The sequence below is a fragment of the Prionailurus bengalensis genome, chromosome D4 (genome assembly GCF_016509475.1).
Source record: "Prionailurus bengalensis isolate Pbe53 chromosome D4, Fcat_Pben_1.1_paternal_pri, whole genome shotgun sequence".
Taxonomy (NCBI): Eukaryota; Metazoa; Chordata; class Mammalia; order Carnivora; family Felidae; genus Prionailurus; species Prionailurus bengalensis.
Window position 1 is genome coordinate 33,978,199 of NC_057359.1, and position 17,019 is coordinate 33,995,217.

Here is a 17,019-nt window from a genome sequence, read left to right on the forward strand (position 1 = left end):
TCTATTGCATATGTAACTATCAAAAATCACATATAAAATATAAAGTATAAAAAAATACCTAAGGAATAACTCCATAAAACTGTTCAAGGTAAATGGTTGTTTTTTTTTGTTTGTTTTTTTTGTTTTTTTTCCAACGTTTATTTATTTTTGGGACAGAGAGAGACAGAGCATGAACGGGGGAGGGGCAGAGAGAGAGGGAGACACAGAATCGGAAACAGGCTCCAGGCTCTGAGCCATCAGCCGAGAGCCCGACGCGGGGCTCGAACTCACGGACCGCGAGATCGTGACCTGGCTGAAGTCGGACGCTTAACCGACTGCGCCACCCAGGCGCCCCAATGGTTGTTTAATAGACTAATTATGGAAACTTACTAATAAAGAGCAAACAATTGTATTATTATGAGTAACCAAACTTTCCATCAAAAATAAACTTCCATATTAATACTTTACACAAAGCAATCTTCCCTGGATACAATGAACCCCCATTGTGATAAACATAACTATGCTTTAGGTTACGAGTTCCAAAAAGAAATTGAACCTGAGGAAATAAAATACAATTTAGGATTGCAAATGTACTTGTGATTTCCATTGTTCCTAAATTTGTCCAAATACAGATTTTCTATGAATGTTCCAAATTTTCATATGTACTACTTGTGGACTTAATAACAAACTAGTCACAAGAGCTGAGCTTTTCTCTGAGTAGAAACAAATACGTGAAATAAAGACCTGTTAGCAAAATTAAAACCTCTGTACTTAAAAAACATACAAATACGGTCTCTGTTGCCTCTTTAGTTTGCTAAGCCCTCTTGTGATTATTTGGCAGTGTTCTCAACCAGAAGTTTGCTTTGTAGCCTTATAAATCATTATACAGGGCCTGGTAAAACTTTCATTTTCCTCATGGAGCTCTCTGAACTTCTCAGACTTCTTTCAGTTTAGGAAGTGGGAGAATGGGATCTGCTATTGGACCAAGTTGGAGACCAACATAGGTCACGGTTGTAATCCTCAAAGTTGGATGCTTACTAGCATAGAAACTACTGACTAGCAAACATATAAATTAGCTGATTTGTTTATTGGTGGGGATAAAAGGCCGCAACACCTGCTAGTGAAAAAAAGGACAGAAAACAAGCAAAGAGAGACACCTACTTGACTGCATGGTTCTGGCTGATATTTCAGCTGTGGAAGCACCCAGGCCTTGAGGAGAGCGTGCAGCCAGACGGAAGTAGTACAAACTGTTTGGTTTCAGTCCTTGCAGTCTGTAAGATGTCCCTGGCTCGATGGTAATTCGTTGCTGTGGATAAGTAACAGAAGAACTGGGTCATTTCCATTAGGATTCATGCATTTTTATCACACTGCCTGGAACCTCAGATTTCTGTTATTGAGGTTAGAAAGGCATCAAAATATCACAAATAGAATCCACAGTGAGTATCTAGGACTCTATCAGGGGAATTATACAATGAAAATATCAGTGTTTTAATGGTGAATTTCTACAACAAATAAGGTAACTGGAATAATGGAAGCCACAGATCTTTCTGATGATCCAGTTACCAAGTGCATCAGATAAAAGGAAGGTTGAAAGGGCACTACCCATAAATGGGTTGTATTGAAGGTGCATGTGTTGCTGTGATGTAGCCCACAATAGAAACTGACACCCACCCCTGATGGTGGAGTATGGCCAACATGTGCAATTTCACCTGAAGAGATGTCTAGCTCATCACCCATGACCTTCTGAATCTAAACAGGAGCAAAGAAAATATGACCAGAAGTATCATCAGAAACTGGTGTACAGGTTATATGCGGTTGCTACAAAATAGATCTGAAATGGCAAAGTCCTGATGGGATAAAAATGATGTTAGTTACTGAAGAAAGCTGGATAATTTATGTGAAATCATATCATTATTCTATGTTGATTTAAAACAATTTTAAAACTTGTTTTTCTTTGTGGCTATAGAGCACACATAAAAAAGTCAGAAACTTTTCTGCAAATTTTACCATCATAAAGGGCTTTTGAAATAAGGCTTATTTAATTGAATGTTATAATTCTTACTTTTCATGTTTAAAATTTGACTTGCATTTTAGCAAAAATATAGCTATGTATAATCAATCTCATATTGAACATTAGCCTGTAGTAAGCCTTAAAATACACGCTGATATGTAATCTAGTATTGGCATAAATAATCTTAAGGCTTTTCATTGAATAGAGTTTGCCGTTCATACAAACAGAAATCATTCAAGGGGAATTCAAATATAAAACTAGAGAAAACATCCCTAAGGGATTCTGGCTCACAAATAGAAAAGCTTTTAGAAATTGTAGATTTCCCAAATGGTAAGAAAAAAAGGGATTCCCCAAAGAAACAATTGTAGAACAGAGTTGGTGTACCAACATTCAAGCATCTACATCTATAGCATTCTCAAAGGATTTCCACTCTTCTGTGCTGTTATTTTGTTTTCTTTTGTTTTTCAGTTGGGTAGTGGTAAGGATATAAAATAAATTAACATTGAATTGTGTGTCTTAATAAAAGCTGGTCTTTTTATTGCAGTAACATAAATCCTTTAAATTATAGCAGCATTTCAATTACAACCTTTTGAGTGCTTAATTCATATTGGCTTTGTTAGCTAAGTGTAAAAGCATTCCATTTAGAATTTGGTTTTGGGAATTCTGCTCAGTTCTAAAAGATGTAATAAGATAAAAGTTTATAGGGACATATTAATTTACTATAGCATTCAGAATGATATACCATAAGTTAATTGATAATATTTCACTTAGTATGTATTTAAAAAGGTATTTCTGTTAGGATTTAGGGTTACCTAGCTTTGTGAAGATCTTTTTAAGATAAAGAACGCTAAGCAGTATAATAAGATGAGTTGTGTGGATTGAGTTGTCACGTGTAGTTTCACTAAGATTTTTGTCCTAATGCTCCTGGATTGGATTTCACAATAACAAAATGTTAGATGTATCTTACTACTGATTTATATAATTTATACAAAGTGCACTCAAGAGGCAGTATATGCTAATGTTTAAAAAATAGATTCTGGAACCTGACTGCCTAGATTTTCAAATATCAGGTCTGCCATTCAGTAGTGTGAGATTTGGGGGAAAATGTTTAATGTTTCCTTTGCTTCTGTTTTGTTATACATGAAATTGATTAGAAGTACAGACTGACTCATGGCACCATTGTAAGAATTGAAGGAGTTAATATATGTGAACCCCTTGCTATATCTGTTACCATATGTATTAATTATACTAATTTTCTCCTCTTTTCAGGAACTATCAACAACTTTCAGCCTTCTGCAACCCACAATTATTTTATTTGCATAGCACACTCAAACATTATATGTGCTCACATTAATATCAAATAACTGTTGGCACACAAATAAACATTTGCTATGGGGCCTCTTTATCTGAAACCAGTTTGGACAAATTCATCCACCTAAAGCCTTGGAGCTCACTTAGTCACATATCTGCAGTGACTTAAGTACTGCAGAAGAGAAGGCAGAAGAGAAATAAAGGAAGTCCCTGAGTCCCAGGGGCTATATTCTTTTAGATACTTTTAGAAGAAACTTGGAAACCTGAAAATAGGAACAACAGCTGTTTTGTTGTTGTTGTTTGCCTCACTCCATCCTCCCAAAGGCTTGAAATTAATATTCTGTTTTTATCAGGCAAGTTCTTTTTTTGATGAATAAATCTGACCCACCAAAGTTCTCTATCGATATCTGAGCTTTCAGCAGAACTTGAGCAAATACACAAACTAGAGTAGTGCTCCAGTATAGTAAATGGTCAGAAGGTGAGAAGCACAGTCCTACCTCCTCTCCATGCTCCCCATCTTTGTAGACCAGTTCATAGTTGGCAATGGTATCTGAACGTGGAGGTGTCCAAGACAGCAGAATACTTGTTTCAGACTCAGGTTCTGCTTTGAAGTTTAGTGGTTGCCCTGGTACTAAAAACAGGAAAGCAAAGGACTGAGCTCACCATCACCATGAGTATTCATAAACCCTTCCATTAGTGCATCTGCTTATACCTCTCAAAATATATCCACATGTGTCAGCTTAATGGAGCTAGCTCACACTGTACTTGTCCTTGAGAAGTATAAAATCTGTTCAAGATATAGTAGAATTATAAAATACAAAATAGAGCAGTCTCTGAATTTGATCTCAAGAATAATAAACTAATTTCATAATATTGTTGTACTAAGCGAGATGATTTATATAATGCACTTGGAATATTGTCTAAATCATAACAAGTGCTGAATACATAAAAACCTTTTCTTATTTAAAATTGGGAACTTATTCTCTAGCACCACATTTAATTTTCAAAATTATTGCCATTAGGTCTATAAAATCCCACCTTCACTCCATTAACAAAACCTATTGGTAACCAGAATCACTTAGTATTTTTTCTTACCAACACACAGTTTGAAAAAGAGGTGAAGTAAGACACAAAATACCCATCACATTCAAATAATTCTAATCCCTAATTGACTTTAAATGAGTTAACATACAAGGCCTAATGTAAACTTAATATTGTCCCTAGTGAGATAGAGTCAAATTACCACACAAATCAAAAAGTTTAGATGTTTATTATCAGAAAAATAGTAATTTAACAGCTGTCATCTATAATTCTCATATTAGTCATATAACTCATGGAATAGACAATTTGGAAGAGCTATGTATCAGATGTAATAAAGAATAGGACTTCTATCTAGCTTAAAACACTTCACCCAAATGTTTTATTAACCCCAACTCCTGGTTAACATCCTGGTAAACACCAAATCCCATTGGTCCTCTATCCCTTGTACACAAGGTTAATGTAGTTCAGCGGCATCACTAGCCCAGCTACCCTTACACTGCTCTTGGACAGTGTCTGCTCTGACTGGTTGTTGGCCATGCCATGCTGGCCACTAAATATTTGAATCATTACCCCTGATACTGTGGCATGTCTTAAAGCACTATAGTTGACCCCAGGTCCATATTTCCAGAAGTAAACATGAGAATTTTGTGTATATTTAATAAAAAAGCAAGAACACTAATACTTTATTCTGGGAGGGAAAGAACGCCTAAAGGGTTTTTGGCAAATGGTCATAAGCATTGAAAAACATGAAAAATAATATACTTTGTAACTTCTTAAATAATACTTGAAGCATCATTTTCATAAGTAAGATCTTTGGAAATATAAAATGTATTACTTTTTCTTTTGTAGTCATCTCTCTTGTAGTACGACTAAAAAATTGCTTTTTGTTTAAAAAGAGAAAGTCTAAACAGATCTACCAGAATGGTTTCCAGGAACCCCAATTATTATTTTATTCCTCTGCCTGGTCTGTTAACCTATGAGTGTGTGTGTGTGTGCACATGTGTGTGTACCTGCACGTGCAAGTATACACACTCATGTCTGGACTGATGCATAAAGTGGCCAATAGTGCTTCATATTACTAAGTGCATTCATAACCTTTTCTCTTTTTTTTTTTGTATCACAGGCCTTGAGATTCTCATTAATTTGATGCCTCCATGAACATACTTTTTAAACAGCGTATCTGGTTTTTTTTTTCTTCCTTTTTTCTCTTTAAGTACTTGACCAGTGAGAGACCTTACTTACATAATCATCCAGACTGAGAAACGGAGACAAAAGAAGCTAAAAAAGATCAAAAGCAAGAGAAGGGGGGATAGAGGGAAGTAATAAACAGGAAAATAGCAAAGCAAACAGAGAACACATTAGTTCTAAAAGGGACATACCAAAAGCACTGGCAGGAGCAACAATGGAAGCCAAGAACAATCAGAGAGGGAATTTATGATTGGATTTTAATATTCAGATGATTAAGGAGTTCTTAGCCTAAAAATACACACACAGTGAGAAGTGTGCTCACTTCTTTTTCTCTACTTTTGTTTCCTTTTTTCTTTCTCCCAACTTCTACAAGTCTGGGAAAGAAGAGCCTTTTGATAACTCCTGACTTACGCCAAACCAGAACCCGGTCTTGTCAAGAATTAAAAACATGGACAGAACTGAAGGCCTGCTCTCAGGATAATAATTGCTTGTTATGTATTTCCTCCCTGCCTAATGCTAATAATGAACTGACATTGATTGAAAACATCTTGGGAATCTAATTAACTTTTTCTTACTTAAACTGTTTATGTTTTTGCTTTTAATTTGTCTTGAACAGATTCCCAGTGGGTCTCAATGTTTCATCCTTGTTTAGTAACACAAGCTTCATCTGACCCTCCGATTCTATTAAGACACCTCTCCTAAATGGTAAATTAAATAGGCTCAAAGTTTCAGAGGTATACCGTCCATTCTACTCTTAGATAAAATAAATAATGGTCAGATGACTTCAAATGATATATACAAGGTTCTCTGCTTCTACTTTGTCCTTTTGAAGTAGTCTGGAGGGTAACTTAATTTACTAGATTTTAAACTTATGGTAGAAATACAAATGTCTAGAGGCACCAGGCAAATGAGTACAGAGACCAGGTGGGGCCTGGGGCTGATGGGAGAGTGTCTGGCCCACCTGAAGGAGTTGGTAGTATTCAGGACCAGGAGACTGATGCTTTTGCTCTTTTGTGCACTTGCCTGAACAAAACTGAAGTTGATAACAAATTCTAGGTAAAATCTTCCAATTTTAACCATTTGAAATTAATTGAACCAATTGAAATTAATTGAAAAACACTATAGGGGGGAAATGATATCTACAGGCAAAATCTAGCAAACGGGCCAGTGCTTTAAGAGACATTTTATTATATCAGGCTCTATGTTCATAAATACCTTTAGGATGTAACTACTCAGACCCCCCTGGGAATTAGAGATTCACCTAAAGAGATTTCTTCCTCAGAGGCATTTAGTCATAGTCAAAACAACAGCAATGAAACTGAGGCATCAAAGTAAAAGAAAACAGCTGTGAAATTAATGGATTTATTTTTGCATTCCTCAAACATAGTAGTCCTAATGATCATAATATATGTATATAAAGAAGCATTTTAGGGGGGCTCCAAATGGTCTTATTTCTCTGTACTATTTGGAAACACAGGGAGCACCTCATCCTCTGTCAGACAGACCTTTTATGCCAAATGTTGTGACCAAGGGTCGATTAACATTTATGTTATCTACCTCCTCCTTCCCTTCTCTCTCTCTCTCTCTCTCTCTCTCTCTCTCTCTCTCTCTCTCTCCCGAGTCCTGGTCTCGGAGACCAGGTGGGGGCCTGGGGCTGATGGGAGAGTGTCTGGCCCACCTGAAGGAGTCGGTAGTATTCAGCACCAGGAGATTGATGCTTTTGCTGTTTTGTGCACTTGTGGGTCCAGTCTCTCTCTCTCAGAGCGAGAGAGAGAGAAGGAAACATTAAAATGCTTGTTGAAATGTTTGCAAACATTTGTAATGTTTGTTGTAATGTACAATGTAATGTATATTTCCCTCACCAATTGACTAAACAAGATTTTATAGGAAACTCTTGAGATTCTGAAAAACTCTTAGGAAAATAAAAAGATCCTACCCAGAAACTTATGCTACATGAAAAGGGGGGGGGGTGTGTGTGATAATACTGACCATAAACCAAATATAGAATTTAGATGTGGAAAGAGGAAATGGAGATAGAACTTAAATTTTTCCTTAAAATTATATTTAAGAAATCATTGTATTCTGTAAAAGTGGTGTCAACATTTTAATTTTCTTCTTGATTACTTAATGTCCATAAGGAAATACAAATATGAATTATCAGTTCCCTAAAATAAGATTAGAACCCCATTAATAAATGCAAAGGATTTTAGTAGTACCACTATGATGCTTCATTTTAAATATCAGATAGCAACTCAAAGACAGAGAATGGAGAATGAATAAGAAATGAAGGACAAATCCCTATGTCATCTGAAATGCTGATCATATTAGGAAATATGGAAATTTAGGAAATATCTCTAAAAAGAAAAGGGTTAAGCATGTATTGAAAGGCTAAACAACAATTTCACTTAATCATATCACAAACATGAAATATCACAGAGACTGGAAAACCTATCATTGCTAAAATACCTAGTATTTTAATAAGGTACACCTTTTAAAATGTATCTAGCATTTTAATAAATTATAACAACAATAAAAGCAGCTGCCAGGATTATAGTGGTGGTAAAACAAAACAAACTTTAAAACAAAGAGTCTGGGGGCGCCTGGGTGGCTTAGTAGGTTGAGCGGCAGACTTCGGCTCAGGTCATGATCTCACGGTCCGTGAGTTTGAGCCCCGCGTCAGGCTCTGTGCTGACAGCGCAGAGACTGGAGCCTGTTTCAGATTCTGTGCCTTCCTCTCTCTGACCCTCCCCTGTTCATACTCTGTCTCTCCCTGACTCAAAAATAAATAAAATGTTAAAAAAAAATTAAAAAAAAACAGAGTCTGATTTGTAATTGCTAAAAATATATCATTGATAAAATAAGTATTTAATACACAAACACCTGCACAAATCTTATCAATTGTCATTAAACATCAATAATAAAAAGTAAAATTTTATTATAATTGTATTTACGGCAAGAGCTCCTGGACTCCTTTTAGCTCCTTTGCTGAAACTATTTTAAGAAAGCATTTAAATTGGGCTCATAACTTCAGCAATTGGAAATCAGTCTTTTTCTAGTTTGCTTATTCAGGCCTGTTAACATATATTAATGACATGATTTACTAAGTTCTGGAAACCTAAAACACAATGTCTCTAAATGTCATAGTTTTTTAATAACATTTTTACAATGCCCAGAATTTGGAGTAGAATTTGCTTCTTGAAAAAGTTTAAAGTTGTGACTACTCAGTATTTATTTAGTAAATATACATAATTCTTCTCCTTCGAAAGACCTCTACTATTAAGATATACACATATAAATCAGTAGACTTTTCCCAAGAATCAATTAAATGCACAGAAAAATCAGAGGTCAGATGTGTTTTCTAAAAGAAGAAAAAGACATTAAGATTTAACAGATTTAGAAAGCCTACAAGTAGCATGAACATCAGGCAACATTTTGGTGTATTAGGTTTGAGATATAATTTACTACATTCTCTATCACAGTTTTATTTGCACTTCTTTTATGTAGTATAATTACTGTTTGTTCTTGTTATAATTACCTATACAAGAAAACTGTATAAAAAGTCATCTTTCCAAAATGTGTATTCTAATAGTGGAAATCTTCTAGCACAACATAAATTCTTCCCTAGACAATGGCCATATACTGCATTCTCCATATTTTCAAGGTTATATAGTGGCAAGTGACTGTAATGTAAGGAGTTAAAGCTATGAAAAAATTGGAAGATTAATCGGTGTTTCTAGAAAATAATTATTTTAAGCAAAATATTTTCATATTTAAAACCATGTAAAGATTACTTAATATTATCAACTATATGAATATCACTATTAAGGGGAAATATTATTAACTATAAAATAGATTATATTTTGATTTTCTATATTATCAGAAATACATAAATTTATATCAATCCTCTGTTTATATCAATATGTGTAACAATAATCTTAGATGCGATCAAAAGTGATAGATACCTTTCCTCTTAAACTCAGTTTGTTACTAAACACTGTTTCTTCAGAGTCTGATTTTAAACAAAAATAGGATTATTAGTGCCAGGGAATTAAAGATAAGGAAATATAACAAGCATCTTTCAGATATAGTAGACATAGAAGTTTATATATTTGTACATATGAAATTAAAATATACTTGAGGGATTCATACATATAAATCAGTAAATTTTCATAGGTTTGGGAAAGATAAAACTGCAGTGAAAATAATATCCTTAAGTTTTATATAACCTCTCTAAAATAATATTTCATAATGATTTTATGTTTTTGCCCAGCTATGATCCTAAGAAATAGCTAGTCAGCAAGAAAAAAAGGAGCAGCTCAGCATTAATTATATTAGAGCTAATATCACTGTATTTGGCAGGTGTCCACCAACATCAAATGGCCTTTGTTAATTAAACCTAGGGAACAGATCAAATCATTGTGCTATTTTGGAAGGTTTTCTTAGCCTATTGATCTTGGCAGGCACTAGTCATTATGTCATTACATATCTTCTCAATCAATAGGTATGAAAAGTACAACTATTACACAAAGTTCTTGGAAATCATGTAAAAATAGTTAAACATTGGGAACGACTATTCTAATGCATCTGTAACCCATTCATCCAGAGTTCAGAGTCCCTGGATCACAGTAACTCATGTTATATTATGTCCCTTAGGGACACAGAAAACCAAAATATGGTCTATTTAAACATCAGTCTAGATATTTCAGAAAATTGTGACCAAAGTCATTATTGTCTGTCTTCTCTGTGTTCTGAATATAAGGATTCTCATGATTCCCAAGGATTCTGATGTTTTGATTGAAATTTAGTTTCAGGAACTATTTGGTATCTTAGATAGCTAAATCTTCCTCATAACAGGAAAAAAAGTTATAAAACATTATAGATTTCTGCTTAATTTTGTAGTTAGAAAATTTAGAACCAAATTTAGTGATCAAGTATAATAACCTGTGAAAGGAAGTATTCCTTTCATTACTTTCAGGTAAGTTTATTTTTTTAACATCTAAATATTTTTTTACATCTAAATATTTTTACATATAAATAGTTTTGCATTGGGATAATCTAATATTCACCTCAAGTATTTAAGAAGTAAATTACATATAATTCTTAAATAAAGACAGGAGTAAGTGAATATATGTTTCCTGCCTCTATTTATTTACTGAGCACCTGGTTGGCACACACATCTAGCAGGCACTAAAACTATCAAAAAAACAAATTATTATTTTAAAAGTAATAATGCCTTAAAGTGGCTAGGGTGCCTGGATTTAAATTCTGCTTCTCCCCCCAAAAAATAAAAAATAGTAATAAACTCTGCTTTCCCACTTACCAACCTTATGATCCCAAAACAAGTTCCTAAATCTTCGTCAATTCTCAATTCACTTATTGGCAAGTGGGATAATTCCACATCTACCTAATTGGGTAGTAAAACTGATACATTAAGAGTACATAGAAAAGTGCCTGGCATATGTTCACTGTTTTCATTATGAGGATGATTATATATTATTTATTAAGTTATATAATGTTTCTATCCATTACCTAATCTATACCCCTGTTAAGGGTTGAAGCGTATCCCCCCAAAATTCATATGTTGAATTTCTAACCCTCAGAATGTGACCTTATTTGGAAATAAGATTGTTGCAGATGTAATTGTTTAAGGTGAGGTCACTAGGTTGAGCCCTAATCCATATGACAAGAATCCTTACAAAGGGGAAATCTGGACACAGAGACACACACACAGGGAGAACTTGATGTGACAATGCTGGCAGAGATCAGGTTTATGCCTCTACAAGGCAAGGAGCAGCCAAGATTGCTAGCAAAGCACCAGAAGCTAGGAGAGAGACCTGGAAGCCCCCTCGCAGCTCTCAGAAAGAACCAATTCTATGGACATCTTGATCTCAGACTTTTAGCCTCCAGAACGGAGAGACAGTAAATTCCTGTTGTTTAAGCGACTCAGTCTGTGGTATTTCATTACAGCAGCCCTAGACCAAATACAACCTCTAAACTCCATATGGTGGTTATTATTTTATTTTCTAAAGTTTATTTACTTATTTTGAAAGACAGAGGATGAGCACACAAGGAGGGGAGGGGCAGAGAGAGGGAGACAGAGAGAATCCCAAGCAGGCTCCATGCTGTCAGGGTAGATAGAGCCTGGTGCAGGGCTCAAATGCACAACTGTGACACCTGACCTGAGCCGAAATCAAGAGTGGAATGCTTAGCCGACTGAGCCACGTAAGTGCCCCAGGTCATTATTATTTTAGACAAGAAAATACGTTCAGAGAAATGAAGTAACTTGTCCCAGGTTATAGAGCTAAAACTGACAGACTGGCATTCAAACTCTGGTTACATTACTCCAAGACCAGAGATTTTTTTTTAAATATCACCATTGAAAAATCAGAAAAATTAAAGGTGATGCATGGGTATATGTTCTTGTGTATTTTATCTCTAAATGGCCATGGAGCTGCTAAAATAGTGCAGTAAAAAATAATCTCATAACAGCTGACCAGCTTTAGTTAACAAAAAGAACAAGAATCACAGATTTCTACATATTCCAATGAGAGGAAAAATAATGTGGAAAAAATAATCTAGTGTTTTTCTGTTTTCTACATATTCCAATGAGAGGAAAAATAATGTGGAAAAAATAATCTAGTGTTTTTCTGTATATTAATATAGTAAATAAATACAAAAGAACTGCAAGAGCCAAGTAGGGAAGACATATGAATGTTTTTAGGTATAACTGTGATAAAGCGTATTATTTTAGTTATCTTTCATATTATTAGAGAAAATAATAAATCTATGAACAAACCAGTGAGAACCAAATAACAGAATAAAAATAAAACAAAGCCAGGCAGGCTATAAATATGTTCTGACATCTCTAGTAGCCAGGGAAAATAGGTAAACACATTGAGTCATATGATTCATAAAGCATGAAACATGAAGACAACTCAGTGGTTAAACATAGGTTTATCTAGTTTTGACACCTGAAAAAAAATAATTTCCAAGATTACCAATGAGTTACACCTACAGATTATAGCTACTATCTCCAAAAATATAGTTTCTATGTAGAGTCTGGGAACAAACCAATGGCATGCTGCCAAAACACTCAGATGGACACAAGTTATAAGGCATCAGCACAATAAGAAGCCAAATTAATAGCTCTCAGATGGTCAAGAATAAACTTTAGAAGACAGCTGTTATGTCATATTCCCAAGCCAAGGCAAAATTGATCACTTTGAATCAAAGACCAGAGAGGTTTAATATCTGCTTATGAAAATAAAACCACTGAAAGGGCCAAGTGTTTCTCCACAAAATAGTTTGATGTCTACTCTAATGCCCAATAAAATGAGTCAATAAGGTCCCAAAGTTTGATCTCAGATCTTGATAACTGTCTTTCTCTATCTATGAAGGCATACAAAGAAAAAAAAAACCCTTAGGAGATTATTTTTAGCGGGTAGCTTCCTTTCTTATATTTATAAGACATTTAAATGTCCAAGACCCCCTGGCAAATGATTTTATTTTTAACCTTATCTTGAGCCATCCAATCTTTCACAAGTTAAATAATTTTGTAAAAGTATTCCATCAGAGTCACTACTATAAAGCACCACAGTCCTGTTTCCAAAATGCTGCATGGAGGATGCATTCATCTATCTCATGCAGAAAAATCTTCAAGCCGTTTAGGTACAAATTATAAAAAAATAAAATAAAAATATGCTAAATGCATCTCTCTACTTAAAACTTTATTTAGTCTTTCAGGTGTCCATGCCTGTTTCTTTCCAGATGCCTTATCTTAACCTCTCATTTAGAAACTCTAAGTCTCAAAAATTAAAATTCACATTCACTTTGTTCTTTCTCTGTTCACCATTCACACATCTTGGCACCAACTCCTCCCCTCCTTCCCTACTCCCCATCCAAACAAGACTTACCTCCTGTCTGGGTGATGACTTGTATGTCACTTGAAAGAGGACCATCTCCAATTGAGGTAAAAGCCAGAACTTTGACAGAATATGTTTTCTGGGGCACTAAGTTGCCAATAGTAGTGATTTGGCTGTCAGCTACATTATGCTTCATCCAGTTGTTGACATGCTGTGTGGGATCCATTGTATAATAAACTCTGTATCCTTGGATCTGTCCATTTGGCTCCTCAGGCTCCTTCCACTGTACCAAAATGGTGGTTGAACTCAACATCCGCGCCTGGACATCCCGTGGGGCACTGGATGGTGCTTGTTCTGAGGTCTGTGTTAGCACAGGCTCACTGGGAGGTCCCCGCCCAATGTTATTAACAGCAACAACCCTGAATTCATAATCCGAGTAGGGACTTAGTCCAGCGACACTGTAGCGTGTGGTCGCCACCCCATCAATTTCTTTGTAAGGTTCCTCAGAATTTTTAGGTTTATGCTGAATGATGTAGTAAGAGACAGGCTCAGGGTTCCCAGAGTCCCACGTCAATGTGATGCTTGTGGCTGTGCTCTCGGTCACTACGGGCGTTCCTGGAGGTTTGGGTAAGGCTTAGGGGGAGAAAAAGGGACAGTAAGTATCCATCATATCTAAGGTGTTAAAAAGATCTATAAACTCTACTACTGGAATGACAGAATTATGTATCTACTGAAGAATAAATTAAAACAAAAGATAGTTTTCTACATGTGTAGGACAGATGCATAGGGGACAAATTTTACTAGAAGCACATTACAGCACTGTATTTTGGGGCTTGTATCCACGTCCATCACTTATTAGCTATGTGATCCTGGGTGCACTGCATAGCCTCTTCTTTGCTTTAGTTTTCTCATGTGAGAAATAGGAAAAACTGTATCACTGAACTTGTATGGTACAGTTGGTGAACTGTTTCATGGGTTTGCTGGAAAGACTAATGAGCTACTCCAGTAATGCTCTTAGAATGTATCCAGCACCCTCAAAAAATATTAGTTGCAATTATTACTATTATTATAACCATGACCTTGGCCAACTAGCCCCTTGTTTCAAGAAATAAATGATATAACTAAATACCAACATTGAAAAGAACACAATTTGGAATATATTGAAATGGCATTAAATTGTTATGGAAGAATAATATCCATATTGTTTTCCAGTTGTAAGGCATAGATTATTATTTTTTTTACATATAGTAATATAACCTAACCAAGAGTTTTAAGAAAGAATAGTAAATTTAAATTGATTAATTTCAAATTCAGTTTTTTTAGTTAATATTTGAAAATGCTTAACTAAATTACAGTACATTCACAAATAACTTTTTAAAGCAGTTTTGGTCATAATATGTATTCTATACTCAATACCCATAATACTTGAAATTATAGCTACCTGGCAAATATTCGCAATTAAATCCATCTTTTAGAGCTCCAATTCTTGACATTTAGCAGAAGAACCTCACTCAAAATGCTACTGATTAACAATACAAGCCATCCACACTGCTGACCTCATACTTAAGCATATCACTCTGGAGAATGATTTTGAAAGGTATTTTTAGTAGGGGAGAAAGGACAATCCCATTAGCTAACATTTTGGAAAAAGCTTAGGATATAACACTCAGATGATTAGCCTTTTAGTACCCTTTTCCCTTGTCAACATAAAGGCAAAAAGTACAATACTCAAGTACAATGGCAGCTTTTTAAGAGTAGTAAACTTGTACTTGAATATTGCTCTATCCTCAATACCTAAGCCCAGCAGTGTTAAGCAAATGAATGCCTAACTGAATGAATGAGTCAGTCACTATCTTCCAGTTGCTCTTTTTGTTTTGATTTACTTTTTGCATTCAAGATATACCCTTATGTTTATTTACTTTTGAGGTGTGGAGGGTAAGGAATGGCAAGTCAGGAAAACAAAGATAAGAAATTGAACAAGAATTTCGTTTATGTGACTCCTGATTTTAAATTCTTGAAGGTCTTCACTATACTTCAAATATTTAAAGCTGAAATAGTTATTATAGGAGAGGTGATTCAATGTTTGCATTTTACTCTAAGAACTCTAGCATGATAATATTTGGCCAAGGGATTTTACTGAAAATAATAAAAAGATATTTGTTTAAATATTCTGGATGGGAATTTTTCAAAAGAGTAGATGATCCAAATTTTCCCTAGATGTCTTTCTGAATTATTCAGGCAAGTGAAAATATTGCTAATTAAAACTGTGTTTACTGATACTTAGACATTAGTTTTTCTGTCACATTTACTGTACAGTATAGGTTTTGTGTCTATAATGTATGGAGAAGTGTGAGTATGCTTAGTACAGTTAAGGATAGGCAATACAATGTCACTATTTTTAAATGACTAAATGTTGACACTGATGTGTATCTTTGTTCTCATGGCATTATTGCTTTAATATGGCATATATTTGATATATATTCTTGGTGAGGGTATGACACCAATTATAACATGTGCGTTACTTTTTTTAGGATCATACTTCCTGGAAAGCAAAGACAATTTGTGTTCATTTTTGCAATAGCTCCAGACTTCTGCAAGAACCTAGGCATCTTCAGTCTTCCCTTTTTTGCAAAAGTGTTGTAGAATTCTACAAACACTGGTAAAACCGATTAGTGGCTCACACACTTACTTCTGTTTTCTTTGTTTCAAAAATATTTGTGGAATATAGAACTTTAGTTATATTTAGTGCACTCATTTAAAGAAAATAACATTTCTTGAGCACTTCATGCACAGAAGGTAAGAGATAAATTTAAGATAGAATATAATGCCTTACATTTTGATTTTTGTGATAGGAACCATCAAAAATTTAAAACATCTATTATTAGACCACATTGATTTAACTATTTATCTTTCTTTTTCTTTTGTCTGCGTGGATTTGAGCATTTATTAATACTTCTTTGGCTTTTTCTATCATGTCACTCTTGAAATTTTTTTTTTTCATGTTTATTTATTTTTGAGAGACAGAGAGAGACAGAGAATGAGCAGGGGAGGAACAGAGAGAGAGGGAGACACAGAATCTGAAGCAGGTTCCAGGCTCGGAGCTGTCAGCACAGAGCCCGGCATGGGGCTCGAACCCACAAACCATGAGATCATGACCTGAGCCGAAGTCAGTTGCTTAACCAACTGAGCCACCCAGGCGCCGCATCTATCATGTCACTCTTACCAGGATTCTGGATTAATATGAAACCTGTATGCATCAGTTCTATCAATATGGTTGACTGCATTTAACATTCCTCATTCTGCCTGGCTAGTGCATGGGCCCAGCCTATTGTTAAATATTTTGATGACTATCAATACTTAGGCTGTCAATCCTTTTAATGGAGAATCTGCTTACCTAGCTAGACATGTGTATCCTATATGGTACCATAGATATGATTAGACTTTGGCATCTGAAATACTGAATGATGAATTGATTCCTTTTAGAATTCCAAGGATAGACTTTGTGAAGACATTAGTCAGGTGAGTTGAGTATACCCAGACCCTCAAAGCAAGAACCACTGAGCATACCTTTGACAGTGATCTGTGCTATTGCTTCAATGACACCTAGTGTTGACATGGCAACACAGG

General features: G+C 35.1%; 1 protein-coding gene across 43 annotated transcripts in view; it reads right to left on the reverse strand.

The window, feature by feature from the left end:
• PTPRD (protein tyrosine phosphatase receptor type D) overlaps nucleotides 1-17,019 on the reverse strand; it is a 2,207,515-nt gene that overhangs the window by 180,914 nt on the left and 2,009,582 nt on the right. For all 43 annotated transcript variants that reach the window (XM_043566630.1, XM_043566632.1, XM_043566635.1 and 40 more), the window contains 4 exons: nucleotides 16,960-17,019; nucleotides 13,444-14,025; nucleotides 3,799-3,932; nucleotides 1,141-1,285 (listed from right to left, as the gene is read on the reverse strand). The exon at nucleotides 16,960-17,019 is cut by the window's right edge and continues 210 nt beyond it. In XM_043566630.1, the coding sequence (XP_043422565.1) occupies nucleotides 1,141-1,285; nucleotides 3,799-3,932; nucleotides 13,444-14,025; nucleotides 16,960-17,019 (921 nt within the window). The remainder of the gene's footprint in view (nucleotides 1-1,140; nucleotides 1,286-3,798; nucleotides 3,933-13,443; nucleotides 14,026-16,959) is intronic.